Source organism: Trichoderma virens (assembly GCF_000170995.1).
Source record: "Trichoderma virens Gv29-8 chromosome Unknown TRIVIscaffold_2, whole genome shotgun sequence".
Taxonomy (NCBI): domain Eukaryota; kingdom Fungi; phylum Ascomycota; class Sordariomycetes; order Hypocreales; family Hypocreaceae; genus Trichoderma; species Trichoderma virens.
This window is the reverse complement of record NW_014013747.1, coordinates 15,825-41,440: the sequence shown is the minus strand read 5'-3', so window position 1 is coordinate 41,440 and position 25,616 is coordinate 15,825. Positions and strand designations below refer to the sequence as shown.

Genomic DNA, 25,616 nt, shown 5'->3' with positions numbered 1-25,616 from the left:
TTAGGTGTGAGTGTTCTACATCCATGTCCAGTCCTGATATACATGCATGGATGAGGCTGAAGTACGTATACGACATATGGATCAAAACATTGTACTATGTACCTGCATGCCTCTCTCTACTGCACTGTACATGATGTAAAACAACTTGGCTACTGCATCAATCTACTCAGCTTCAGCCCAAAAACTAGGTTGTAAACCCCATTCCGATTCCATGCATCAACCCGGTCATCAGATCTCTTTACGGAGCACACGTGCCCTCAAAACGGTAGGTGTGGTGCCACTCGTCCCCAAGCGCTGCGCCACAGCACTAACAGCCGCTATAAACCCAGCAAATGCTACGCTGAGTCTCGCCTGTTCAGCTGCTAACACTCATACGAGCGACAGCTCTCAGGCAGCTTCCCGTTCGTGTTAGTGCACCTGTTAGTGCATGTCTCACTCTAGCCTCCCTCTCATCTCACGACCTCATCCTCGTCGTTTCGCCTTTTTCTTCTTCTCCAGGAGCCATGCCGGCGCTTTGCTCTCCTCTTTTCACGCTGTCGTTTCTCTAAACTACAGATCCAGACTCGCTGAAAAAGAAAGAAGAGAGGGAGAAAAGAAGGAAAAATGCCTTCCCACAGCTTCAGCTCGTCCAAGTGGCTCGCGCCGCCCATCCAGACCGCATCCTTCAAATCGCTCCTCGTCATCCCCATTCTCCTCTCCATCGCCACCTTTGCAGCTCTCTTCACCCATTCTGACGTCGACATTGCTCTTCTGTGGTCGCAATGCCACTCACGCGCCCGCATCCCCGGCCTCAGCCATATCCCGCTGATTGGCACGCCGAGCTGCTTCCTCGTCAGCTTCTTCCAGTGCGCGCTGGATTCGCTGCGATCCAAGGCCGTCATGGGTGTGATTCTGGCCTATGTCGGTGCTCTGGCGACTGTGTGCACCGTGGAGTCGGCCAGACGCTGCAACAGGTCTAATACACTCATTGCGAAGCCCACGCTGTGGTGGCTGCTGTTCAACTTGCTGGGAGGTGCCATGGTCTGGCAGCTGGTGATTGTGCCGGCGTTTCTGCACCGGGCCAAGGCGCTGGTGCTGGCGGAGGAGCAGAGCCGGGGAACTGGTCATGAGGATTCGACCGTAGCTGCGGCTGCACCTGAAGATGCCAGCGAGGAGGGCCGCACGCTGCCAGACTCCGAGGCCGTGGCCATCCCTATTGCCGTTGCCGCTGGCTATTTCTTGCCCTCGATTCTCATGCTCGTCTTCAACTCTCCGGCCACCATCACTGTCTGGCTCTTCTTCCCTCTCTACGTATCTCTCGTTCGTCAGGGCGTTCGTTACATTGTTGAGAGAATCCGCCGTGTCAGCCCAACCAGCATCCATCACGAATCTCACTGGCAGTGTGTGGCTCTTGTCTACGCCTTGCCCATTGTGCTGTCCGTCGCTGCGCACATCTTCGTCCTCTGGAACCTTGCTCAGGGCGACGACCGCAAGAAGATGACCAAGCTGACGGTGAGCTTCATCGAAATCGACATTCAGTTTATTGCCTGGACCGTCTTGTATTGGGTCTTTGTAGAGGCAGGGTGGAGGGTGCCGCTGAGCATGATTGCAACATCCATTCTTGCCGGACCCGGTGCGGGAACTATTTTCGGGTGGCTATATCGTGAGAGGCTGGTCAAGAATGGTTTTGCCGACCTGTTTTCCATTATCGAGGACGAGGACAATGCAGCAGAGGAGAGGCCCTTGTTGGGATGAGCCGTATTTGGAGTGAGAGATTATGTAGCTAGGCAACATGATTGCGCAGATGCTCTAGATGAGATACCCCGAATGATTTCTTGTTTCAATACAATATCTAGCAGTCATGAATCGCAAACACCAGATGAAAGGTTTTGTACAAATCTCACTACCCAAGTTTCAGGTCCCAAGAAGCGCAATTTTTTATGTTACATGCTGCCGCCATGACGATAAACCAAGCCGAGCCAGGTCCATTCAGTTCATGCCTCTAGATTTCAAAACACGTTTAGCTTCGTCTCCTCATAAATAGTACAAGGTATGATTACACAACGCCGCCGCCGCCGTCCAATTTTTTTTCATACACGGTTCCCCTCCCGCTCTGGTCTATATCTTTCAGTTGTCCTTGGGTACTTGTGCCAATATTCTCTCCCTCACCACCTGCGCTGCCACGGCCGATCCGTGCTGCAGCGTGATGGCGCCAATGATGGCCATGAGCGCCGAGTTCAGCACAACTTCCACACCAGAGGCCTCGAGCCGTCGGGGCTACAATTGCATTAGCTCTCCCATTCTTCTTAAAAGTCGTACCGCATCACCGGTCTACCAAAACAAGGGGGAACACACCAATCGAGGTTTCCACCGCACCACGTCCAACAGCCCCACGTTGTTGGCCAGCTGGTAGAGCTTGTCCTTGCCGATCACGTCTCGGGGTCCCATGACGTTGAGGTTGTCCACCGACAGCAGCTGCTCGTCTTCCAGGGGCTTTCTGTCGAATTGGTCGGGGAGTATTGAGCCGGCGAGAGGCTCCTTGCTGACAATCTCCTTTGTCGCTTCCATTACCATTGTCAACCGTCCTGCAGTACAACCCCAAAGTCAGCTCATCATGATACGCCCATGTGTCACAGTACAATCCACCAACGAACCTAGCAGTGCCAATCGGTCATTGAACCCTCTCCTCCCCTGGTCGAAGCTCTTGTGCGTCACGGCCAGCCACTTGAGCTCCTCCGGCAGCATCTTGCTGCCTCCCGGCCCGAGCAAACGGTTATACACCTCGTCCAGCCGCGTGGGGTCGTTGTTCACCGCCCAGACCTTGTTCTTGGCGCTCTTTGCAAAGTCCAGCTGCAGCGGCGCCTTCATGCCCTCGGGCGTCTGGCTCCATCGCGGCTTCGTCTTTGTGCTGGGTGTTGTTGCGGGGACCTTGAAGGACTCTGGCGTTGACGGCGCGGATTCGGTCGCGTATGTGCGCACGCAGGGGGAGAAGGCGCGAGCGGCGTGCCGGCAGCGGGCCAGGCTCGGGCGACAGGACTGGAGAGCCATGGTTGTGGAATCAATTGTGGTTTGCGATGCTGTTCATGGTGTTGAAGGCCTCTATCGACAAACCTGGAGCATTTTCCAAGGTCACGTGTTTGGTGGCATTTTACCATCTTATCTTATCGCTTCTTATCGATTAACGATGGCGGGCGTCATCTTAACTCAATAACTAAGGTCCTTCTTAGAAACATGCGCCTTACCCTAGATGATGGCGCTGTTTGGTCCAAATTCCATCTCGATCATGGTGAATCTTTATTCAAACAATTTTAGAGAAAATCCATTTTGTACTCTTGAAATTAGCAGCTTTTCTTCTGGCTAATGGTAATGATTTGGTCAAGCATTATCCTTACTATTCACAGGTTATAGGAGGTACTTGGTTAAAAAGTGGATGAAGATGTCACTTCTCACTTACATGCTAGTTGGAACAAACAAGGGCAAAACATGGAAAATCAAAAAGCCCAAGCAAAACTAGAATTGTTCCACTGATTCACTTATCATCAACTATTCTATCTGCTACCTCGATTTCGCATACGCGATCAGCGCGGCTCGCGTACCTGATCGATTACGCCACAGTTTAGCTTCATGTACGAAATCAGCCCTATTGTTCGCTATTGCCGTCCGCTGGGGTCCCCATTCCCGGCATGTGGCGCCCTGGGTTTCAGTGGACCTATGCGCTAACTCAGCTGTAAGAGCGGCGGAGCTACTGCATTCACTCTGCGTGCGCCGAGCTTGTCGCGACTTGGATTTCAAGGGAGGCGCCAAACCTTGGTCTATGTCTGCTGCTTCGCCGTTTGCTCTCCTCTTTTGCTCTTCACCATTCTATGGCCTGTCGAGCTACAGTATTCGTCTTCATTGATCCCAGATGGCTTCTGCAGACTCTCCAGACACTAGCCTGCGCGGCCGCCTTGCTGCCGTCCTTCCCAGAGGTTACAAATTCGGCATCCATCATGTATCGACGCCTCCCACCAAGGTTGACGCGCTCTACTCTGCACCTCCTGGCGAACGGCCCGAACGAACATACTGCGAGAAACACTTCCTCAGCGTTTCAATTGACTCTCAAGACACGTTAGAGAGTGCCTCATACAGTGATAATACACCGGAGCAGGCTGCGCAGCGGAAGCGAGTCCTAGTCCTCGGGATCGAAATCTTCATATACACCACGGCCAGATCTACCACCTTATTTGTGTCCAAGGCTGATTCTACCGGATTTCTGGACAAGCTACAGCTGCCCAAGGGTGCTCCCAGTCCGATTCGAGAAGTGTGCGCGACCTTCATCCGCTACTTGGTCGACAAACGAAGGCGCAAGGACGTGCAGTTCGTAGTCAGTCTCTTTGCACGCGCGCAAGACCAGTACCTGTTCCCCGGAAGCATCGAATACCCCGGAAAGCACGTTTTGGACGATCGCGGCCTCGTCAAGTGGTGGTGTCGGGTGCTTGACCCCGTTGTCGAGTCACCTCCAACCGGCAGTCTATCGGCATGGCGAAACACCAAGGGATATCTACTTGTTCCTGGCCTTGACGCCTACGAGACTCGTGCGTTCATTCCGCGACGTGCCGGTGCTACATCTTGCTGGTCATTGAACCACCCGCTGGAGCGTATTTCACATTATTTTCGAGAGTTTGACTGGGTACCGCCACGGTGTCTCATCCCCCGGTTCCCGGATGACCCCAAATCCCGATTCCGCGACGAGCTGGATGACGAAGTCACAAAGACCAAGGCGATGAAGACTACGGGGAGCTGGAAATCAGTCAAGACACTTGACATGTTTTGGGAGATGATGGCCTTCCGACAAGAGTGTTCAAGTGGTAGGATGACGGGGTTCATATGGGTCGTGTTTGATGACTTGGAGGACGAGCCAAAGCAAGATGGTAGTGACACTGTATCGATATCTAGTGCCTCAGTCGTGACCAGTGCGGTGGGTATCGCTCCCGAGACGCCCAAGAAGCAGAGAGTTGTGTCCAATATCACACCGACAACAACACCAAGGAGACTCTTCCCGCTCAAGACAGATCAGAGTGACCACACACCAACTAAGCCAAAACGTGATTCTGAGATTGAAGACAAGAAGACCAAGAAGAAGAAGAAGAAGTCGGCAAAGACCAAGAGCAAGCTCAGAGGCCCCATCAAGCCCCGGCAGCCACGTATCAAGACCAAACAGCGCAACTACCTCCTAGACCAGCCTGTATCGTCCGCATACTACTACTGGCCGCCCCAAGGCCGAGGCGAGAGGATCGTGGACGAAGCCGATTATAAGCGTATGCATGAGCTTCTTCTGCGCTTGGACTTTGCTACCTTGGAAAAAGCCACAGGGAGCACGCGCCGCTGGCTAAGCGAGGTTGGCCTTGGAAGCCGGTGGGGATTTGACGTTACAGGGACGCGGGAGCTTGCTGTAGCAGATGGAGACAAGCCGGTTCAAGGAGTTGCACCCGTCAATAACCTGTCTGGCCTTGTCAAGAGGAAAAGGGCCGACACGGTGACGGAGGCATCACAGGGAGAGACGGCTGATGGCAGTAGCGTCAATGTGCTGAGCGATGGGCTGGTTAGGAAAAAGCCCAAGCAAGAGCAGGAGAATGATGCTCATGACGGCGATGTGAACGCTCCTACGGTCAATGTGCTGGGCGCAGGGCTTGTGAGGAAGAAGGAAAAGGCGTGAGGGCGTGATACATGTTCGTACCTACGTGCTTATTATAGATGACTGTTCGCTCTCAAAAGGATGGGAACGAGAGACGAGATTGTAATATTAATGTTTTATGACAAAGCTGTATGTCTCCCTGAGGTGTTCCGCCTCTGCATCAATTTAGTATATTTGACCGCTTGATCTTATCACCGCTGATAAAACAAGACAAAATATTTGCCGTGGAGGACTGTCTAAGCTGAAGAAGCTAGCACTTGTGGATCGTTATGGCTAGATACATGTATTTTCGTGAGATGTAGTGATGCTCTGCATTATATGGCGTTGCATTGCAGCTAGATCCAGCAGATTGACATGACAATGCAACAGGGCCGTCGCGTGTGTGATATGTATGCTTTGAAAGGACAAGAGGGAGTGAGTAGTGAGTGATCCTTGTGCCAATTTCTCTTCTATTCTTCTACTGATTGGGTATTTGGTATCGTGAAAGATGAACCTGTGGTGTAGATGGATTCACGCCCGTCTGAATAGTGCTTCGAACTTCCTACCTATAAAACCGATGACTCGGGACATTGCATATCCTCTATTGTGTAAATCATGTAATTCCCACTTGCTCGTAATTCGTATTTGACGGCGAGACTCTTCGTCTGTAGCATTGGGCAATTCTCTCTTGGCCTTTTCTAGGCCGCCCCATTTATGCAACCCGATTCTCTTTCTGCTGACTGCTTGCCCAGAAACGGCAGGATGAAGAGCGAACTAGGATATGATGGCTCAAGTGGAGACGTTGAATTTCTCATAGAGGGAGGATAAGCCGAGAAGAGAAAGAAAAAAAAAAATGGACGAGATGATGGCGAGTGTCTTGGAAGGTTGGAAATGCAGGGGTTGGCAGATGCAAGGCACTTTTTGTTCGGAAGCTGTGAGCAGGGTGTGGATTTCGGCGACATTCAGCTCTTTTGGCTCTGGATGGATTGAGATTAGTGACGGGCTGTCCGTGAGATTTACACGGCTTTTCTTCCTGTTCCAATTGACCGAGGAATGGCCTCCCCATGGACGAAGCTGAATATGTGGTGCAGCCGCGGCACGAGGAAGATGCCTGTAGGGAAGAGTCGCCATCTCGGTCTGGAACCTGCATGGCTGCAGCTTATTACCTGTACGAGTATATGTGTATTTCTGGCTAAGACTTAGCGCAAGGTGAATCCGTGAGGCCAAGCCAAGTTGTTCTTGTCTAGATTCAGTTCAGCTCGAGTTCCTTGGACAGAGAAGCACCAGATGGTGGTGATATGGAGCCTTCGGCAAAATAAGCGCCGAGAATACATGTAGCATCAAAGCCATGCTGTGTCAGTGCTGCTGCTACTACATGCATCAACATGAAGTCACAGATCCCGTCGCAAAAGGAAATCAGGGCCATTTCACAACGTTCGCCGTGCTGATCATGTGGAATACGAACTAGATAGTACGATTAATACGGAAACCTTGGCCCTACAGGGTCGCTGTGTCGCACCTCGTGATGTTGCGGTTGCTTCTAATCGCATCTCACTGGCCAAAGACCGCCTTTCCCTGATTCCCTTGGCGACAGTCTATGGAGTGAAGCAAAGGGCCGTGTGTTCCTGCTTTAGTGGCGCCCACGTTTTGGGCTCTTTGATCAGTGCGCCGAACGTTGCGAGATGGTTACAATTGTCGCCTTGAATCTGATGACGACGAGGGCAAAGAATTCATAAGTGGAGGTGAAGCTGCATGTACATGTAAGGAGTCATCGGAAGCGAAGAATCCAGTCTGCATTGAGTTGTTACGGGCATGTCGCTCAATAGATCCAGACGCATTTTTCACGCATTACTGCTTTTGAGGTGACCCCCACGTGTGTGAGATTTCCCGACATTATTGGGAATTGAAGATTGGCGAGGTATGAGCTGGCAGAGCAAACTTTGACCTTGCAGTAGTAAAATTCTAGTACCAGTAGTCGTAATGCATGATCGTCTGTGAACGAGGGCGTTAAATCTGTTAAAGATCCTCTGCCTTAGGCTGACGCCAGTGTAGGGAATCGGATACCAGATGAAGACTGGAATTGGTGTTACATCGCTCACTTGGCCTAGTTGTGGTATCACAATAATACGAGTACTACGGAAATGCCTGAATATTCCAAATGAGTATAGTGGTAGCAAATGCTACCTAGCTTGTACATACGACAATGGCAGAATAGAGACTGGTTGCTTTGACCCTCTCGAAACAGGTTCATGGAAGTAACCATCCGAATAACATCATCTGTTACCTTGGATCACCTTATCTGTTAACTCTAACATTCCCCTTGCCCGGCCGACCCTCTTGGCGGCTTTGCCGATCCCTCGCAAACCTCCACATGAGAGAGGTGCCAAGTCCCTCTGCTCTGGAAGCTCGCCGGGCTTTGCATGCAGGGGCACAGAGTTTGTCTCTGCACTAACACCGTAACTGGTCGTAGCGCTAGTTTAAAAGAAGGCCTGAGCTTGTCAAGGCACAGCGTTTGTCTTGCACGCCGTGGCGCACGGGCAACTTTGATGTCTGGTCTTCAGGGGAGGCCCATGTCGTTGATGCTGGCGTGTGGGTAGGATTCGCGTTGTTTGTTGTTTCGTATAGGTACGAGTTGGTTTTTTCTCGGGAGTCTAAATGAATGGAAGAGCTTGCGTATCCCTGTATATCCATATCTCATCCCGGATATCGATGCTAGTTAAACTAGGTATTCCGGGAGACCTTGCCGTTGGGAATCGGGGTCTCTCACATCATACACTCCTTTTCGCTGTCCGGCTGCCCAGCTCTTCTGATTCTAATTCCTTCTCTTTCTTGTCCAGTGGGAAAACGCTACGGAATGAGGCTATAGTTGGTGGAAGCAATATGTGCACTCGACGCTCAATCCGCGAAGACTAACAAGTCTGGTCAAACCACGCCATCCACGCAAAAACTCTCACATCACAGCTCAGGATTTAAAAATGAAGACAAAAAATTGGATAGGGCTTTTGCTGGCAGTGCCGCTCGCCTACGGCCATGGACTTCAACGAGAATCCAGATCATTAGGAGGTCATGAAACCATGTCACCAGAGGAGTTCAGCCAATTAATCACACACATTCCATCTTGTGCTGTAGGTGACAGAAAAGGACGAGGACAGGATCATGTCAAAAAAGTCTACTAACTTCATTTTTTATTTAGCTCGACTGTTTGAAAACGCTTGTTGTCCACACGCCTTGCACTTTTAGCGACCTGCCGTGCATGTGTGGTGACGAGAAGTTTTTCGACGCGGGGACAGTATGCGTTAGGGCAGCTTGCAAGATGTCGGAGGCCTTGAGTACGTTTTAAAAGGATAGATGGTGATTTGATAGCTAACGCCAACTGTGAACTGCAGAGACCATGAATCTTACAGAGACCGCCTGTGGCCGGCCCAAGAGGGACGTATCAGGACAGTATACTTCAATGAATATTGTCTCTGGCGTTGTCACCATTCTTCTAGTCATTGCCCGCCTATTGTTCAAACAATTTATTAGTGGCAGTGGCCAAATCGGACTAGATGATTGGGTCATCTTTACCGCCATCGTCATCGCCGTTCCTGCAATCATCGTCAACCAAGTCGGGCTCGTCGGCCATGGCATAGGGAAAGACATCTGGACTCTACCAGCGCCCGAGCTTCCCCTTTTTGCAAAGTTCTTTTTCGTCATGGAAATCTTTTATATCGTTCAAATGTCCCTGGTCAAACTTAGCCTATCGCTCTTCTACCTCCACGTCTTCCAAGGCCCGAATATCCGACGTCTCCTAATCGGAACAGCCATTTTCAATATCGTTTTTGGGGTTGTTTTCTTCATCACCGCAATGGCTCAATGCATGCCGCTCCATTATTATTGGTCGCAGTTTTACGATTATCCCCCAAAGGGATCATGTTTCGACTTGAACAGATTTGCTTGGGCAAATGCAGGATTGGGTCTGGTGGTAGATGTGTGGATGATCATATTACCAATGGTACAGATCAGAAGGCTGAATCTCCATTGGAAAAAGAAGATTGGAGTCGTTGTCATGTTCTTACTGGGAACCTTGTGAGTTATTTCTGCATCGGCTGGGCATAAATTCCGGAATTGCTAGGACAGTGACTGACTTGCCCCTAGTGTCAGCATTATATCGTGTCTCCGCCTGACGTCGGTGATATTCTTCGCCAAACTCATCAATCCGACCTGGGATCAATGGAACGTTGCCTGGTGGTCGACCATGGAGGTCAACATTGGCATCATCTGTACATGCCTACCGACCGTTCGCCTTATTCTCAAGCGCATGTTCCCCAATCTGCTATCCACTGGCGACGGACACAGTACAAATGCTGGTGTATCTGGGGCTAGAGATGTTTCTTCTAGAGGAGATGCACAAACACCGGCATTTCCCTTAGAGTTATCGACGGCTACGCTTGTGACAGATTCGCGATCTAGCTATAAGCATTTTGATAGCCAAGAGTAAGAACATGATAGTTGTTAGTAAAGGAATAGACGGGAGCAGTCTGTTTTGTCTTGTTTGTCGAATATTTATTATTATATCCATGTTTAACTTAACGATGACGGCTTGCAGGAGGCATCTTGTTTGTCTGAAGGTTTGGGTCTGGATCATGTGAACAAAAAGGATTCTGTATACGACTAAGATTGATGATGATTACGCGAATGATGGATTATGTTTACTTATGCATAAGAAAATAGTCTCATGGAAAAGAATGAAGCACGAGCGCGAAACGTTGACGCATTGCCAATTTAGGAAATTGAGTGCGTTTGGCACAAGGAATTTTAATATTTCACAACTCTTGATTGTAGGATAAGAAGTATTGAATAATATATATGTTTAACTCAAAACTTCAATCACGAGCAAAGTAGTAGAACATTACGTACAAATCTCCACATTGAGTACCTGTATGCAGTTCTTGAAAAGAGCCCTAATCCATGCCCCACAATCTGTCAACAGATCTGACAGCAACATTTCGAACCAAAATAAAAGTACAAGATGCTTTTCTCCGTCTCAATGCGATGCTGAGCTAATAATAATACATAAAGAGTGGCTAAACTGGGCCTCATGACGTGGCCAAGCAGTACGGCTTGCCAAATGAGGCACAAAGACCGGCCATGAGGCTGGGGAATCCATGTTCAAAAGGAGGAAACCACAAAAGAGGAGACAATATATGGGGTTGAGAAGACTGTAAGATCCGTTATTCCTCTCTAGACACTAGAGGATTAAAAGAACGCAAATCACATGCTATGAATCATCTTGAGTCGCTCAAAGGATTGTCAGGTACCGAGATATTTTCGATGAATCGGTGAGCATAACGAGCGAATGCTTTAGCCGCCAGACAGGGCGCATAACAACGAACAAACCCCACGAGTCTCATGACTGTTTCGGTGGCCGATCTGCCGGTCCGTTTCCCATCTGGGTATCAAGCGAATAGTTTCCTTCGGACAGACCCGTTTGGTTTGCGGGGTATTGGGCGGAGCTGGGGAAGAAGAAATGCGGGATGCATGAGAAAGCGCTTTAATTCGTTCAGTGGCTAGTCCCATCTTGTCTTTGTCACAATGCTGAAGAGCCCTTTCATATGAGTGCTGCCTATTTGGAGTTGCATAGCTGAAGGCGAGGAGCCACAATGAGGCCGTATAACTCTCCGCCGAACCAGCAACAGCGACTTCGAATTCGAGGCTCTTCTGATCGCATTTTGCTCTTGTCTAGAGAGTGCCAAGTCGGGATGTTTTCCTATTTTCCCGACTGGTCCGTTGTCACAACCATCTCTGAGGGTGTTCGCGGGTCGCAAGTGCCGTCTAGGCGCAAAGCTGTCGGCTTCTTCTTCGCTGCTTTTTCATCTTTTGGCTTGTGATACCGAGAAACTTTCCACTTAATTTGGAGACAATGAGGGGAAAGCGATACTGCCTTGCGATAGGTCGCTCGGACATGTCAAGTGTGTGCGTCTGTGTGCCAACCGACCCTTGCAAAGCCAACCGGGCGTCGATCTTGGATCCTCGCATGTAAGACGCACAGAACAAAGAATATACAAGGGTTTTCGCTGCGATCGTCTCGTTCCCGGGCTGTCAGAATAGCTTAAAATATACATGATTGGTGCTGGGTTTTACTTGATGCCATGCCTATATTCATGTTGTCTAGATTCATCTCGAATAGTCACCGGAAATTAGGAGAAGCTATCTCACATCACTTTCGTAGTCTCACAATTCTCCGAACTGACAAATTCTCTGACGACGCAGGTTTTGTCAACCCCAGATTTAATGCTCCGTCCGTATAGTCACGCATGGCCTCTGGTCCCGCATTGGCTCCGTCTTACTGGCGGAGCAGCGAAGCGCCGCATCGTGAAAACAAAGGACACTCCAAACCAGATCTGGAAGGTTCTCCTTGCACTATCGAGAATGGATGACCTGAAGAGGGTGGCTCAGCCTGAGTTTCTACTCGCCAATCGAGTCCGAGCTTGGAGCTATCGGATTTCTTGCGACGCCTGTGTGTAGATGGGCTCGGAATGAGTTTATACATCGTGGAGAAAGCATGTGCTTCGTGGGGAAGCATTCTACTAGGCGGAGATGATAAGTATATAAAGTGCTACTCGAATGACTCTGTTTCTCCCCATTCATTCCCTGGCACCTCCGAACAAAGTGAATTTTTATTCTCTCAGTATCGTATCATCTCTCATCCATCAGTGTGCAAGATGCGGTCCCTTGCTATTCTCGCTACCCTCCTGGCAGGTCATGCATTTGCATACCCAAAACCAGTCCTTGAGTCTCCCGCTCGACGAGACTGGCCCACCATCAACGAGTTCCTCACTGAGCTGGCAGAGATTATGCCTATTGGGGATACCGTCTCAGCTGCCTGTGACCTTATCGGCGATGCCGAAGACGTTGCTGCCGACCTCTTTGGCATCTCCAATACAGAGAATGATGCCTGTGGCGATGTGACCGTCTTATTTGCTCGCGGTACTTGCGATCCTGGAAACGTTGGAGTCCTCGTTGGGCCTTTCTTCTTTAGATCGCTTCAGACTGCACTCGGAAGCAAGACAGTTGGCGTCAAAGGAGTTCCGTATCCTGCAAGCGTCCAAGGCTTCTTGTCTGGATCAGTGCAACCAGGCATTGACATGTGAGTAACAATCCACCCAACCATCGGTTTTCTCCTATGATCTCAAGATGGACTGTGTGCTAATCATATTATGTCAACAACAACAGGGCCAACCAGATCAAATCTGTCCTCAGCAGCTGCCCCAACACAAAGCTCGTGCTTGGTGGCTACTCTCAAGGCAGCATGGTCGTGCACAACGCAGCAACCCATCTTGATGCGGCGACAATGTCCAAAATCAGCGCCGTGGTTCTCTTTGGTGACCCATATGACGGCAGACCTGTGGCCAACTATGACGCTTCAAAGGTTTTGGTTGTCTGCCATGATGGCGACAACATTTGCCAGGGTGGAGATTTCATTCTGCTGCCGCATTTGACGTATGCCGAAGACGCAGATACAGCAGCTGCTTTTGTAAAGCCACTTGTTTCTTAAAGTATTCTTCCTGTATGACACGTTTATGAACACGACGCTAGGGACTGGAGGGTGTTAGTATGGAAAAGGGAACCCTAAAAGTCATCAAACGGTGTACATGTATATAGCCGACCGCCTGATGATACTGTATATAAGCTAGCGTTTTGAGATTTATAGCCACTGTTGGATGGAAATATTGACAACTGTTTCATAACGCAATGTCACTTTACTCCACTTCTTAAATGTGGGATTCAGCACTGCTACTCACGCGTGTTTCGTTGTCCCAATGAAGGGCTTGCACACAATCTACCAATAACGGATTATAAATAAGATCAAATCAATTCATCGCTAATCTAATCTAAGCATATCGGATTGATTGAATATGCTCCACAAAAACATTCCAGTTATACTCCCCCCATTCTTGTGATCCCATTATTACATCGTGTGATAGTAATTTAGTTGCTACCAATGAGTTCGAGGTAGTGTCCCACAACCGAGACAGTCAGCTCCTCAAATGACTTGAACTTGAAGCCAAGAGCCTTTTCGGCCTTTGTTGAGTCGATATATGCCGGGACTGAGACGGGTCGAGGAATAGACTCGAACTTGAACGCGCCGTTGGCATAAGCATCGGGGAAGCGCTTCTTAACAATCTCGAAAGAGTCTGCCCAATCAACCACTTCATTTGGCTGTGCGCAGGCGAGGAAATCGTGGTTGCCCTTGAGAGAGGGCTCCAAAGAAAGCACGTGCATCTTTGCAACGTCATCGACGTGGACAGCACAGCCAAGGAGGGGCTGGTCGCGGGCATGGCCGAGGAGAGGACCCATCATCAGGCCGTTAGTTCCCTTGGCGATGCTGGAAACATCAGTGACGGTATCATCGCGGCCAACGACGAAGACAGGGAGGATGTTGACGACGGAAAAGGCAGGCTTCTTGTCGGCGATAAACTTCTCGGTAGCTTGGAAAGCCAGAGCCTTGGAGGCTTCATAGGCGAAAAGGCTGGAAGCAAAGGGACCCTCGGTGCTAGTGGCGCGAGTTTCCTCTAAGGAAGTAGTTAGTATAGTTTCAATTTGTAGGCTGCAAGTTGAAGACGACTTACCGTTGACCTTTGTTCCCGTAGCCATAGCCATGATGGAGGCGACAGACAAGACGGAGGCTGTGATGACAATCTTCTCGATACCCGAAACCTTGTTCGCGGACTCAAGGATGCCAACCGTGCCCTGGATGGCGGGCTGGATGATCTGAGTCTGGTATGCCTCCTCGCCCTCGACAGGGAGAGCTAGGGGAGAAGCAATGTGAACGACATACTTGACACCCTTGACAGCTTCATCATAGGCGCCAGGGATGGTAATATCAAGTACAATGATGCTCTCCAGTTGTGAGACGTAAGGGGCAAGAGGCTTAAGAGCGGTGATACGATCAAAGCCAGCTTGGTTTCGGACAGCGACGCGGACCTTGTAGCCAGCCTTGACGACTTCGACAAGAGTCTTGAAACCGATCATGCCAGTGGCACCGGTGAGCTGAAAGCGGGTAAGGCTGTTAGCAGGATATTGCTAAATGTGGGAATCTGCATATAGTGGACTTGCAAGGACAAGATCGCCAGCCATTGTGAGGATGTTGGGTTTCGAGGATTTTTTGTTTATAAGTTGATTGGTCGATAAGTCAATTGATCAGTTGATCGGTTGTCAGTGTATTACTGAGTTGTTTGTTTGTTATTGTTGTTGTTTCTGTGTTTGCAGCTGAATTGAGTCTGAAGATGGAGATGAGAGTCTCAATAACACCGACCGGTGCCATCCTTATATCTCTATTCTGCCAGAGGCATTTCTCACGGACTCCGAATCTTCCATCTCTTGCCATGATGAAACTGCTCATGATTTGCATTTCTAATCGTTAACTGGGCTCATCCTTCCACGGCGTCACCTATGCGCCGCCACTGCGTGGTGTTGAAAAATAACGGCGCAAATACAGACTGCGGTCTTATCCAAACACCGAAACACCGCAACTATACGCCCAAATGATGTAACCCGTGCAATAATTGGCCGCATAAGAGTGCGAGGAGCCGAGGTCTCCACTTCGAAAGATTCCACACACGGTGAATCTGGCGCCACGAAGATGAGCCGCGGCTCTGGGGCTGGAATTACCAATCAGGACGCGGCCAGGGGACTTTTCTGATTACTATTCGGAATACTCGAAGGCCTTTTTTGATTAGTCGTGAGGGCCATGATTGGCCATAGCTCATTATTAATAACGCCAGTGCCTAGATGCTTTCGCATAGTTTGGGACTAGAGCTCATTTCGAACAAAAGCAGAACAGCGGGAACTAGCATGGCTGGATAATCGGTGCGGACATATGGAGTTCTCGCACTAACAATCGCTGGAATGCCATAATCCTCCCGAATCGGCATAAAATCTATACCGTTTGGCACAGATTGGGTGCTCGAAACTTTGCTATTACTGTTGTAACCGGGCTTGAACCAGGAGATTTTGTCAGCTGAAGCTGCGTATGACAACTGTTGACTGGTATGTATATTGGACTACTCCATTTTAGGATCTACAGGCAGCCAAGATGATGCGAATCAGACATGTTTACTCAAGTAAAAATGGAATCCCATGATCAGAGGATTAATCTAGAGTATCTAGTATAATTGATAATAAATTACTAAGTCCTATTAATGGCAAGGCAGGTTGTGCGATCCCGAAACGTCTTTGTACACATTGCGTCTTGGCACCAACGCAACATCCAAAGTTCGGGGATCTTCTCACAGTCTCTACCAGTTTCTCTAATCTCCCTAATCTCCCTCTATTTCCTCAATCTCCATCAGTCTTCTCCTGGGATTACTTTGGGCGGAAGAGTTTGGAATGGTAAGAATTAAGCAATGGTTGGATAGCGATTCATCAACTGCCCAAATATGATTAGAAATTGAGGATACCTTTCAATCATGTAGGGCTTTTGATAGATAAGTTCGCAAGATGGTAAAAAGGCTTCACCTGATGTGGCCGAATTCTAGGCAAGTTCTTTTTATGGTATACTGTGGTGCCATCTCATCAGTCAAAATCTTGGCACAAAAGAGAACAAGAGCGGATCTGGGTAGCCCCAAGAAACTGCAACCACGGAAATAATGGAGATAATCGACAGAAACGGAGTTTTGGGGAACTAGTCAATGCAGCGTTTTGGACGGCAGTCTGTTTACCCTGACAGGTTGATTAGCAGTCCCCATTCTGGACTATACTCACCTTTCCTCTATCAGTTTGAATATTCGATAGTTCTTGCCGGAAGCTCCAATAATCCTAAATAATTGGTACTAGTATTCTGAGGTCTTTTTTTTCTTGGTCGGTCGTTGGATACCTGCTTCGAGCAGAAAAGCACCCGTAGCCTCTGGAAGAGCCGTAGGCATATGTAACTAGGACTGACTGACCGTGACTGCTGGGGGAAAAAAAAAACTGCAAACTGATGCTCTTCCTCAATGAGCATGAGGATCATCATGCGACCAAGGTCTTTGGCGTCAAGAACCCTCTGGTTTCCGTAATGCCGCCACTCGTCGCCACTCTGCGGACTAACAACGCCCGCCTTGATAACAACCTACCCTTATTTGCCTTACAAGTATGTAGGAGTTAAGCCCTTTTAAAGAGACAGCAGGCCAATTGCATCAATAGCTTAAGTAATTCTGGGGCCTTGCTTTAGATTCATCAGAACTAGACCCTGCATGGAAATAGTAGCATGTCCATAGAGAAATTTGTCAGCTTTAATTCATTGTGGGCTATCTATTTAATAACTCAGCAGCCTTCATATCCTAATAACAAACTAGCGCTGCGAAAATTACACCCTGACACTCTCAGTAAACAAAACATGGCCCTAATAAACGTTCTTCAGTGGATGCGCCCAAGCAATCTTTGTTTCAAATGGTTCTTCAGCATCTAGAAAGTTAAACGCTAAAGCTTTGCTTCTGGCTGGCGCTTCTACCCACTCATTTATGATATAGTCCATAAAGCGCGGCACCAGCACGATACGGGCAATCAAGTAATACCACGTATTAGCCCAGGCATGGATACGGGCAGTGTGCGCTGAAAGAGAGGCATCCAAGGACAGAGCATCCCATCGTTGGCTTTGATAGCTCTTGTACATGGCCTCCAAGGCAGAGACACTAGGCCCCGTCGACGGCTCCGAAGAGACGACCATTTGTCTCAAATGGTTGACCAGCGATACAACATCTTGAATTCCGTTTTGGTAGCCTAGGCCGGCGTTAGGGCACTCTTTGTGAATGGAGTCTCCCACAAGCGCGATGCGACCCCAACCCCAGTTGTTGCAGATGCCTTCTTGCAGATCCGACATGCCGCCCGTCATTCTGTTTGGGAACACATCCTTCACCTTGAGCTTTTCGGTGATGGGATACTCGGCAAATCGGTTGGCCATTGCTTCAACATCTTCGGCGGTATAGGATGTGCGTTTTTTAGTGGGCTCTGGAAGCTTTTCGTAAAGGAATATCCAACCACGGTCCTTGCCGGTAATGTACATGATTGACGTATCCTTGTGCTGGGTTTCGAATGCATCTCCAATAGCTGAGGGTCTCTTGAAACTCGCCCACAAGCATCTATAATATGACGTGTAAGGCACTTCAGAATCCCAAGTAGCATTTGGATCTGCTTCCAAAGCAAGCTTTCTCATGATCTGTCGAGTTTTGCTATGCACGCCGTCGGCGCCAAGAACTAGGTTTCCCTCATATATGCTTCCGTCGTCACAGAAGACTTTGACTTCATATTCAGTGGACTGTATATCCGTGACTTTTTTGCCCATCAAAATATTGGGTCTGACCTCTTCGGGAGTAGATCGTACAGGAACTGAATCAGCTCAGATCGGTGAAAGGCGCAAGGGGCAGTGCCGTGACTGGAGGTTTGCAGTGAGAAAATGTATCATATGTATGGCGATACTATCCCACGATGGAAAACTTACTTCTTCCTTGCGCCATCAAATAAGCTGGTGCCACTCTTAAAGTTGTGGCCATCTATGGTGAAGAACCTTTTGAAAACCACCTCTCCACCCATATCTTGCAGTCGATCCAACAAGCCAAGCTGATGAAGGACTCGCAAACTCTGCGCCCCCAGAACCAGACTAGCGCCACCATCCGGGGCAATTTCTTTGCCGCGCTCGAGAACGACAAAATCAATCCCTGCCTTGTGCAGAGCATGGGCGGCTATCAATCCTACTGGGCCTTTTGAAAGGGTTAATCCGTTGGAATTAGAATGCTGAAATGCAGGTTTTGCTTACCGCCACCGACTATGATAACTTTAAAATTATCGGCCGCCATTTTGATGCTTCGATGCTGATCGTAAAGAGTATATCCTTGAATGAGTGCAATTGCCCCTGGGACTGGAGGGTTTGAGTGAAAGAAAATATCTGCACTTTAATGGAGATATAGTCCTTGCCCTATACTCCGTTTTCTGGTACGAAGTTGGCAAATGGATGTAAAGTTGAAGAATCGTGATGGGCGAAGCTTCGTTTAAGGGAGGATGTGCCAGCTGCAAGAATGTCTCCACATATGTGCCGTACTGACTTTAAATGAGGTACCCGCCGAGGAGCATCTCTGCCGAGGGCGAAGTTGGTTTTATAGGAATACAGCTCACCTGTATTTGAATATGGCTTCCATTGAGAACTTATAAATGGTGCAACATAAGACCTAGGAAACGGTGTCGGATGCTATCTCCTCCATAGCAAGCCGAAGCTTGGCAATATTCACCCAGTCAAGGAACCAACACATTTTCAGTTGCATTAGCTAGGGCTACTGGTTGAATAAGCGAGTTGTGGGAGCTCAAACAGCCACAATGTAACCCTTGGAGCGTGACCGTGTGCATGGTAATATAAATCTGATAAAAGTGCAGCTGAAGCTGGACATGGGAACAGCAACTTAATGGTACAGAATGCTAGATCGCCAAAGCATTCATCGATCCACGGGTTTCACGGAGTGTGCTTTCGATCGGGTATACGCGCCCCGTGCAAATTTCTGTAATCTGATTCACGGATCAGAGAATACTCCTCGTTTGCTGTGGAGGGCTGCCCGAAGGATTTACCAATGCCTATGCAAGCAGTTCTGCAAGGGAGCACAGAGCCCCTCAATGGTTTCACAATGTGCAGCAACCGCCAGCCAGTTATGTCGCCGGATTAACAAAATTGAAATGTTGCACAAGCTCTTGTTTGGTGCTACAATATAATATGCAAATCTAATTCTCCCTTCTACCACGTGCTGAATCAATCAGTGTTACCAGTCGATAACCCTTGCAGCACAATCAGATTCTGCGAATAATACTGACTCATTGAAATGCCTAATCGGTTGACCCTACAAACAGAATATTTTGAAGAGAGTTATTCTCGACTTGAGCGGTGGATTGACAAGATTTTTGGCTACGCAGTCGGGTGTTGGATTCAGTGGAGGCGAGGGAGATGAAAGGTGCCTCATGCCGATTAAATTACGATATGTAAAATGACTGTTACATATTGTTACGACCCGTTCAATCGTAACAGTAATCCCTTATAAATAGCTGGTTCCGTTACAATAGTTGCTATAATTGCGATTATTGGCCTAATCTTTTGCCCTGTTGGCGCTACGGTATAACGGAACGTAACACATATATCATAAATGTCATACAAATAATTTTGTCGCATTGTAGCGCCGTTTATCAGCCAGCCCGTATGTGGTATTCTTCGTACCTATACTCGTAAGGTATAAGGGGATCTCAGATATAGGTATATTAATACACTATATTAATATTAACTTTACTATATTACTATATTACTTAATATTATATATAATATTAAGTAAAGTTTTTTTTTTATTTTAATATTATAGTTAATATTAATATAAAAATATTTTTTAAATAATTAATTAAATTTTATTAATAAATTAAATATTAAATTTTTTTATTTTAAAAATATATTTTTATAATTATTTTATTTTATAATATAATATTTTATTTTATTTAGAAAATTTTTTTGTTTATGTTATAATATTATTTTAATAAAATATTAATAATATTTAATTATTTATAATAAATATTATTTTAAAATTAATATTTTTTAAAATTATATTATTATTTTTTTAATTTTAAAACTTTTTTTTAATTAATATATTTAAATAAAAAAGTTTTTAAATATTTTAATAAATATAAAATAATTAATTAAATTATATATAAATATTTATATTATTTAAATAATAAATTATAATATAATATAAAATAAAATAATATTATTTATTATATATAATAATATTATATATATATAATTAATAATATAAAAATTATAATTATTAATAATAATTTAAATATTTATATAATTAAAAAATATATAAATAATTATAATTTAATATATATATATATTTTTTTTAATTATTAGATTTTTTTATTATATTTTTAATTATTAAAAAATATATATAAAAAATAATTAATTTTTTAATATATTAAAAATTTATATTTTTAAATATTAAATAAAATAAATTATAATAGTTTATATTTATAATTAATTTTATTATTAATAAAATTTTTTTTAAATATTTATAATATTATTATATAATATATTATTATAATTTTTAATTTATATTATTTTTAATTAAAAATTATATTAAAAAAATTTATTTTAAATTTTTTTTTTTTTTAAAATTTTAAATATTATTATATTATTATGGAAATTAAATTTAATATCAAAATGAGAGGTTCAATGCTGTAACAGCTGGTTCAATAAAAGGCTATGCCCCAGCCTTTGATTATATTATTATAAAGTTTTTATTATATATATTTAATAAATACATAATAAATATTAATTTAAAAAAGCTTTTTTTAATAATATTAAAATATTATTATAATTATAATAAAAAATATTAATTATTATTTATTATAAATATTTTAAAAATATATAATATAATTAATTACTTAAGTTATTATATAAAAAATAATATTACCTTAAATAATATTTATTTAAATTACTTTTTTATTTTATTAAAACTAAAGTATAATATAAATATATATTTTTTATTTTATAATATTTAATTAATAATTTAAAATTACTTTTAACTTTAAATATTATTAAATTTACTATATTATTTAGATTATTAACTTATTATTATAGATTTTTTATTTATTTTATTAAAAAAATATTTTTTATTATTTTTAAAATTATAATTAATATATTTAATAATTAACTATTTATATAATTTTATAATATATTATATAATATAATAATATTAAAAAATATAAATTAAATAAAATAAAATTTAAAAAGGAATTAAAACTTAATTAAAATAATAAACTATATATTAAAAAATTTTATTAAATAATAATAAATTATTTTTTATATAAAATTTATAATATTATAATTTAATTATATAACTTTACCATTTATAATAATATTTAAAATAAAAAAGTAAATTTATAATTAAAAATTAACAATATTATATATTAAAATTTATAATATAATTTATTAAATAATCTTTTTATTAAATAATAATTAATTAAATAATTTTTATTTAACTATAATAATTTAATTAATAATAATATTTTTTTATATAAAATTTTTTAATTATTTACTTTAATAATATTATAAATTAAAAAGTTATATTTAACTTTTTTTTAAATATTATATTATATTTAATAATATTTTAATATATATTATTTTTTTTTAAATTTTTTAAAATAAAATAAATATATTAAATATAATTAAAATAAATTATAATATATTTTTATTATTAATAATATTTATAAAATTTAAAAAAAATATAATATTATTATTTTATTAATATTTAAAAAAATATTTAATAGTATTTTATTTTTATTTTATAAATAATTTAATAAATTTATAAAACTTTAAATAAAAATTTTAATTATTAATAAATTATTTAATAATATAAATAATTTTAATATTTTTATTAATATAATATTAATAAAAATTAATAATTTTTTTTTAAATAATAATATTATAAAAATTAATATAAATATAAATTTAAATAATAAATTAAATTAAAATAATATTATTAACTTTTAATTAATTAAATTTTAAAATTTTATATTAATATTAATATTAAATATATTATATTTTTATAAAAATATTAAATATTATATTATATTATTATATAAATATTAAATATATTATATTAATATATAAATATTAAATATATTATATTATTACATTAATATTAAATATATTTTTCTCTTTTACATTAATATTACCTTTAATATCTATATTACAGGTGATATTAACATACCTATATCTATCTAAGGGTTATTTCTTTACTAAAGGCAGAAATTGTATACCTTCGCTTTCTCAAAGTGGCTAAGAAAACCATCCATCAGCCGTGTGTACTACTGAGGCTCGCTTTATCGCCTTCTGTTATTAAAATTGCTTCAGTAAAGGGCTGGAGGAAAGTATATGTTTTTAACAGTATATCCCAGTCAGCGCCCGTTAGAAGATTAGCACAGCCAATGTCCTTATCATGGTCTACTATAAACTGGACAATCTGCACCTTCTTATCGAGGGCGACATTAATAACTTTATACCATGATGACCACCGTGTTGCATTGTCAATCCCGAGACTGCGACCTACAGCTTCACGCCAGTAATCGCTATGGATTGGAGAGCTTCGGACCCAGACTGCAAGATAGTGGAGCTTCTGGAGAGCATCTATACCTTCCCATCCACTAAATTCTACTTGCTGAATAGTTCTCTCCCTTGTCTGAAGTCTCTGCTGTCTCCCCTGGTTCCAGTGATGTAATTAATCGGGGCGATTAATTAGTGATTCATTGAATCTGAATCCGAGGTTTGGATTAATTATCTGAATCGAGCCGCCCAGGATTAATTAAGTTTCAACGATTAATTAAAGTGGAGTCAACGGCCAGACTATGGATATTATTGGCTGGTGCAGGGCTGAATTTGGCCCTTGTTAGCCATCGCCATGCACATCCTGGCCTCTAATACAAACCCACTCACTGTCTCTGTCAACGACGACTACTTTGCCTTGACAGAGAATCTCGTCGAGGATGCAGACACCACTGGGGAGTCTTCTCACCTCTCAGAATCATCCTCTCCTACGGTGTATAGAAAACGCGCCCGGACCCCTACTGCGCTCGACATTTGGGCAGTGATGGATAGAAACATAGTCGTTTCAGGTACAGTTTCATATGATATGAAACTGTGCTCTGTATCGTTTCACTGAAACGCCTTGCCGTTTCAGTTTCGGAGTTTCACTAAGTTTCAGCACAAGGTATAAATGTCGTGAAAACTCCCTATTTAAATGCCACAGTCCAACTCTCTGATTTATATCTTAATAGTTCATCTTTAAAATGCTGCAAAATTCTAGTTAGAGCGCTCTTTTACTGCCGAGCCCAACTCAGAACCTCGGGACTTCAAAATGTCAGCCCCACTTCGCGAATCGAACGATGCGGAACCTGACCACGACAAACCGCGCAATAAGGGCGCCACCGATAGAGAGCTTTGTGACAGCGATTTAGCTTAGAATGAAGTATCTAGATAGTTGGCCAAGCTCTCCAGTTTACAGCGTGTTTATACGCTGCTTCTCGGGGAGGCTCAGGAATTGTATTGAAACATATGAAACATATGAAACGAAACCGGAACAGACCTCCGTTTCAGTGACTGAAACTGATACTGAGCTCTGTTTCAGTTTCAATACGTTTCTATCCATCACTGCTCAGCACAATCATGAGCCATATCAGAGTTCTTCACCGTTAAAATCTACACATCAAGCATCTTACAACTTCAACGGCGAGTGGTAGCAGTAGTGAGAGAACGCGAGATAGCGAATCTCGCGAGTCTCCAAATCCTCGGCAAAACAGCGTCAACTCAATTTTGTCTGGCCCAGAATCACATCATTTCTCAATAGCCCCTATCCCATCTCCAGCATCGGCTTACTTTGAAGTCGACATGCCTAAGAGAGGCAGCAATTCAGGCCACTTACGGCGAGGCTCTTCATCATCAAGAGGGATAACACAAATGATACCACATCAAGCCGACATGCCACAACAGCAGCAGCAACATCTGCCATCGCTTTCCAATATGCTGGCCATTTGGCAAGGAAGATTAGACGGCCCCGTGATCGAGACTGTGGGACTCGCCCACGCATTTACAACCACTCATCACAGGCCATCTGCGTTTCAAGGAGAACATGCATTGCCGCTAGTATCAGTACCAGCTCTTCACCACGAGTCATCGTCAAGCGGCAGCAGTGTCCCGACGGTGGCATCGGGCAGAGCTGGTCGTAGACTGAGCGAAGGATCGTTACCAATCCATGTGCTTCTATCAGCCCAAAATCAAATGCCTCACCGCCGAGATGAAGATCCGTTATATACAGCTAGCTAGGTTGCTAGTCCAGTCGAGCGGGGAAGGTCAGCCTTTGGTCGGTCAATACCAAGGGCCTAAGGGATATGGTACCTAATCCTTTGAACATGAAAAGCTTGAATAGAAATGCAGCTAATATAGGCCGCTAAGGATTTCAAACCGCGTCCTCGGCTTTGCAGCACATGAGAGTCGAGGAGACAAGCGATAGCGATGTAATAATGACCTCAGCAGACGAGCCGCTATCCAGTTCTCATACTTATGAAACAAGCGGTCTTGACGGGGTGAATGCTTTGCTAAAAGCTGGCGAACTTTTTGACGATCGTCAGAGCTAATTTAGCAACCAACCAATGGCAGCAATAAGCCCATAAGGGTCATAATAGCTGTTTTGATGACTATATACCAACTTATCGTGGTCGGAAGATGGAGATGCGACGAGTAAGTCAGGCTGGCGATCCATTCCACGTCCACGGTCCACGCATCCACGCCGTGGAAATGGATGGTCCGTGCATCCATTTCCATCCTTAAAATTCCACGGGTACCGCGAAAATGACTAAGCATTCTTAGGACCGCGTCATGAACTGAGTTCGCGTTGCTACACAAGCATTCACTTACAAACGCCCGATCGAAAAATCAATATGTAAAACAGAAAAGTCATTCCCTATTCGGTTTAATAAAGTCGTTTGCCTATAATTGCTTGCCTCCAAAACTCAATTATGCATCTCGCGATGACCTTTTTAGAGCGATTAATGCGTAGGCAGCGCCACGGGGCTACGCCTTTACAACTGGCAAATCCACGAGAGCTATGGGCGGCAGACAAACGGTTACGTACGCATGTGATCGGTCCTGTCGCCCCCCAAGTGCGTCAATAGAACGCCAACGAAAGACAGCAACTCGGGGGACGAACTGTAAGTTTTCTATATTGGCTAAAGAGTCGGCGGACAGGACCTTTTGGGCTGTGAAATATCGCCCGGACCCACGCTTCTCTCAGCATAACCATACACCTAGCCAACACCCTTCTGCTCACCCAGCACATCGCAAGTTGACTGCAGATGACGCCGAAAATTTATCACGTCTATCAAATGCTGGCATAGCTCCAAAGGACATCCGGACATTTATAAGGCAAAATTGTAATTCACTTACTAC

At 44.1% G+C, this 25,616-nt stretch overlaps 10 protein-coding genes across 10 annotated transcripts; 6 read left to right on the top strand and 4 right to left on the bottom strand.

The window, feature by feature from the left end:
• Nucleotides 1-603: 603 nt before the first annotated feature.
• On the top strand, nt 604-1,849 carry TRIVIDRAFT_176263 (uncharacterized protein; the record flags this gene model as incomplete). The annotated part of the gene is made up of 1 exon (XM_014104666.1): nt 604-1,849. One exon carries the CDS (start codon nt 604-606, stop codon nt 1,732-1,734), a length of 1,131 nt encoding a protein of 376 aa, XP_013960141.1.
• Nucleotides 1,627-3,042, bottom strand: TRIVIDRAFT_215161 (uncharacterized protein; the record flags this gene model as incomplete). Its single annotated transcript, XM_014104665.1, has 3 exons — nt 1,627-2,256; nt 2,335-2,564; nt 2,634-3,042. 3 exons carry the CDS (start codon nt 3,025-3,027, stop codon nt 2,107-2,109), a joined length of 774 nt encoding a protein of 257 aa, XP_013960140.1.
• Nucleotides 3,043-3,883: 841 nt separating this feature from the next.
• TRIVIDRAFT_35965 (uncharacterized protein) lies at nt 3,884-5,674 on the top strand (the record flags this gene model as incomplete). The annotated part of the gene is made up of 2 exons (XM_014104664.1): nt 3,884-4,936; nt 5,057-5,674. 2 exons carry the CDS (start codon nt 3,884-3,886, stop codon nt 5,672-5,674), a joined length of 1,671 nt encoding a protein of 556 aa, XP_013960139.1.
• Nucleotides 5,675-7,837: 2,163 nt separating this feature from the next.
• TRIVIDRAFT_91995 (uncharacterized protein) lies at nt 7,838-8,601 on the bottom strand (the record flags this gene model as incomplete). Its single annotated transcript, XM_014104663.1, has 1 exon — nt 7,838-8,601. The coding sequence occupies one exon, from the start codon at nt 8,321-8,323 to the stop codon at nt 8,105-8,107; it is 219 nt and encodes a 72-aa protein (XP_013960138.1).
• Nucleotides 8,602-8,706: 105 nt separating this feature from the next.
• TRIVIDRAFT_218092 (putative PTH11-type G-protein coupled receptor protein) lies at nt 8,707-10,112 on the top strand (the record flags this gene model as incomplete). Its single annotated transcript, XM_014104662.1, has 4 exons — nt 8,707-8,757; nt 8,826-8,961; nt 9,019-9,700; nt 9,770-10,112. 4 exons carry the CDS (start codon nt 8,707-8,709, stop codon nt 10,110-10,112), a joined length of 1,212 nt encoding a protein of 403 aa, XP_013960137.1.
• Nucleotides 10,113-12,278: 2,166 nt separating this feature from the next.
• TRIVIDRAFT_111005 (carbohydrate esterase family 5 protein) lies at nt 12,279-13,360 on the top strand (the record flags this gene model as incomplete). Its single annotated transcript, XM_014104661.1, has 2 exons — nt 12,279-12,761; nt 12,848-13,360. 2 exons carry the CDS (start codon nt 12,337-12,339, stop codon nt 13,167-13,169), a joined length of 747 nt encoding a protein of 248 aa, XP_013960136.1.
• Nucleotides 13,361-13,472: 112 nt separating this feature from the next.
• TRIVIDRAFT_86039 (uncharacterized protein) lies at nt 13,473-14,891 on the bottom strand (the record flags this gene model as incomplete). Its single annotated transcript, XM_014104660.1, has 3 exons — nt 13,473-14,187; nt 14,245-14,665; nt 14,732-14,891. 3 exons carry the CDS (start codon nt 14,750-14,752, stop codon nt 13,604-13,606), a joined length of 1,026 nt encoding a protein of 341 aa, XP_013960135.1.
• A 2,106-nt stretch (nt 14,892-16,997) lies between these two features.
• On the bottom strand, nt 16,998-18,447 carry TRIVIDRAFT_218089 (uncharacterized protein; the record flags this gene model as incomplete). Its single annotated transcript, XM_014104659.1, has 3 exons — nt 16,998-17,949; nt 18,093-18,351; nt 18,408-18,447. 3 exons carry the CDS (start codon nt 18,445-18,447, stop codon nt 16,998-17,000), a joined length of 1,251 nt encoding a protein of 416 aa, XP_013960134.1.
• Nucleotides 18,448-23,073: 4,626 nt separating this feature from the next.
• On the top strand, nt 23,074-23,634 carry TRIVIDRAFT_218088 (uncharacterized protein; the record flags this gene model as incomplete). The annotated part of the gene is made up of 2 exons (XM_014104658.1): nt 23,074-23,287; nt 23,483-23,634. The coding sequence occupies 2 exons, from the start codon at nt 23,074-23,076 to the stop codon at nt 23,632-23,634; spliced, it is 366 nt and encodes a 121-aa protein (XP_013960133.1).
• Nucleotides 23,635-23,957: 323 nt separating this feature from the next.
• On the top strand, nt 23,958-24,890 carry TRIVIDRAFT_185525 (uncharacterized protein; the record flags this gene model as incomplete). The annotated part of the gene is made up of 2 exons (XM_014104657.1): nt 23,958-24,490; nt 24,567-24,890. 2 exons carry the CDS (start codon nt 24,060-24,062, stop codon nt 24,568-24,570), a joined length of 435 nt encoding a protein of 144 aa, XP_013960132.1.
• Between the last annotated feature and the right edge of the window lie 726 nt (nt 24,891-25,616).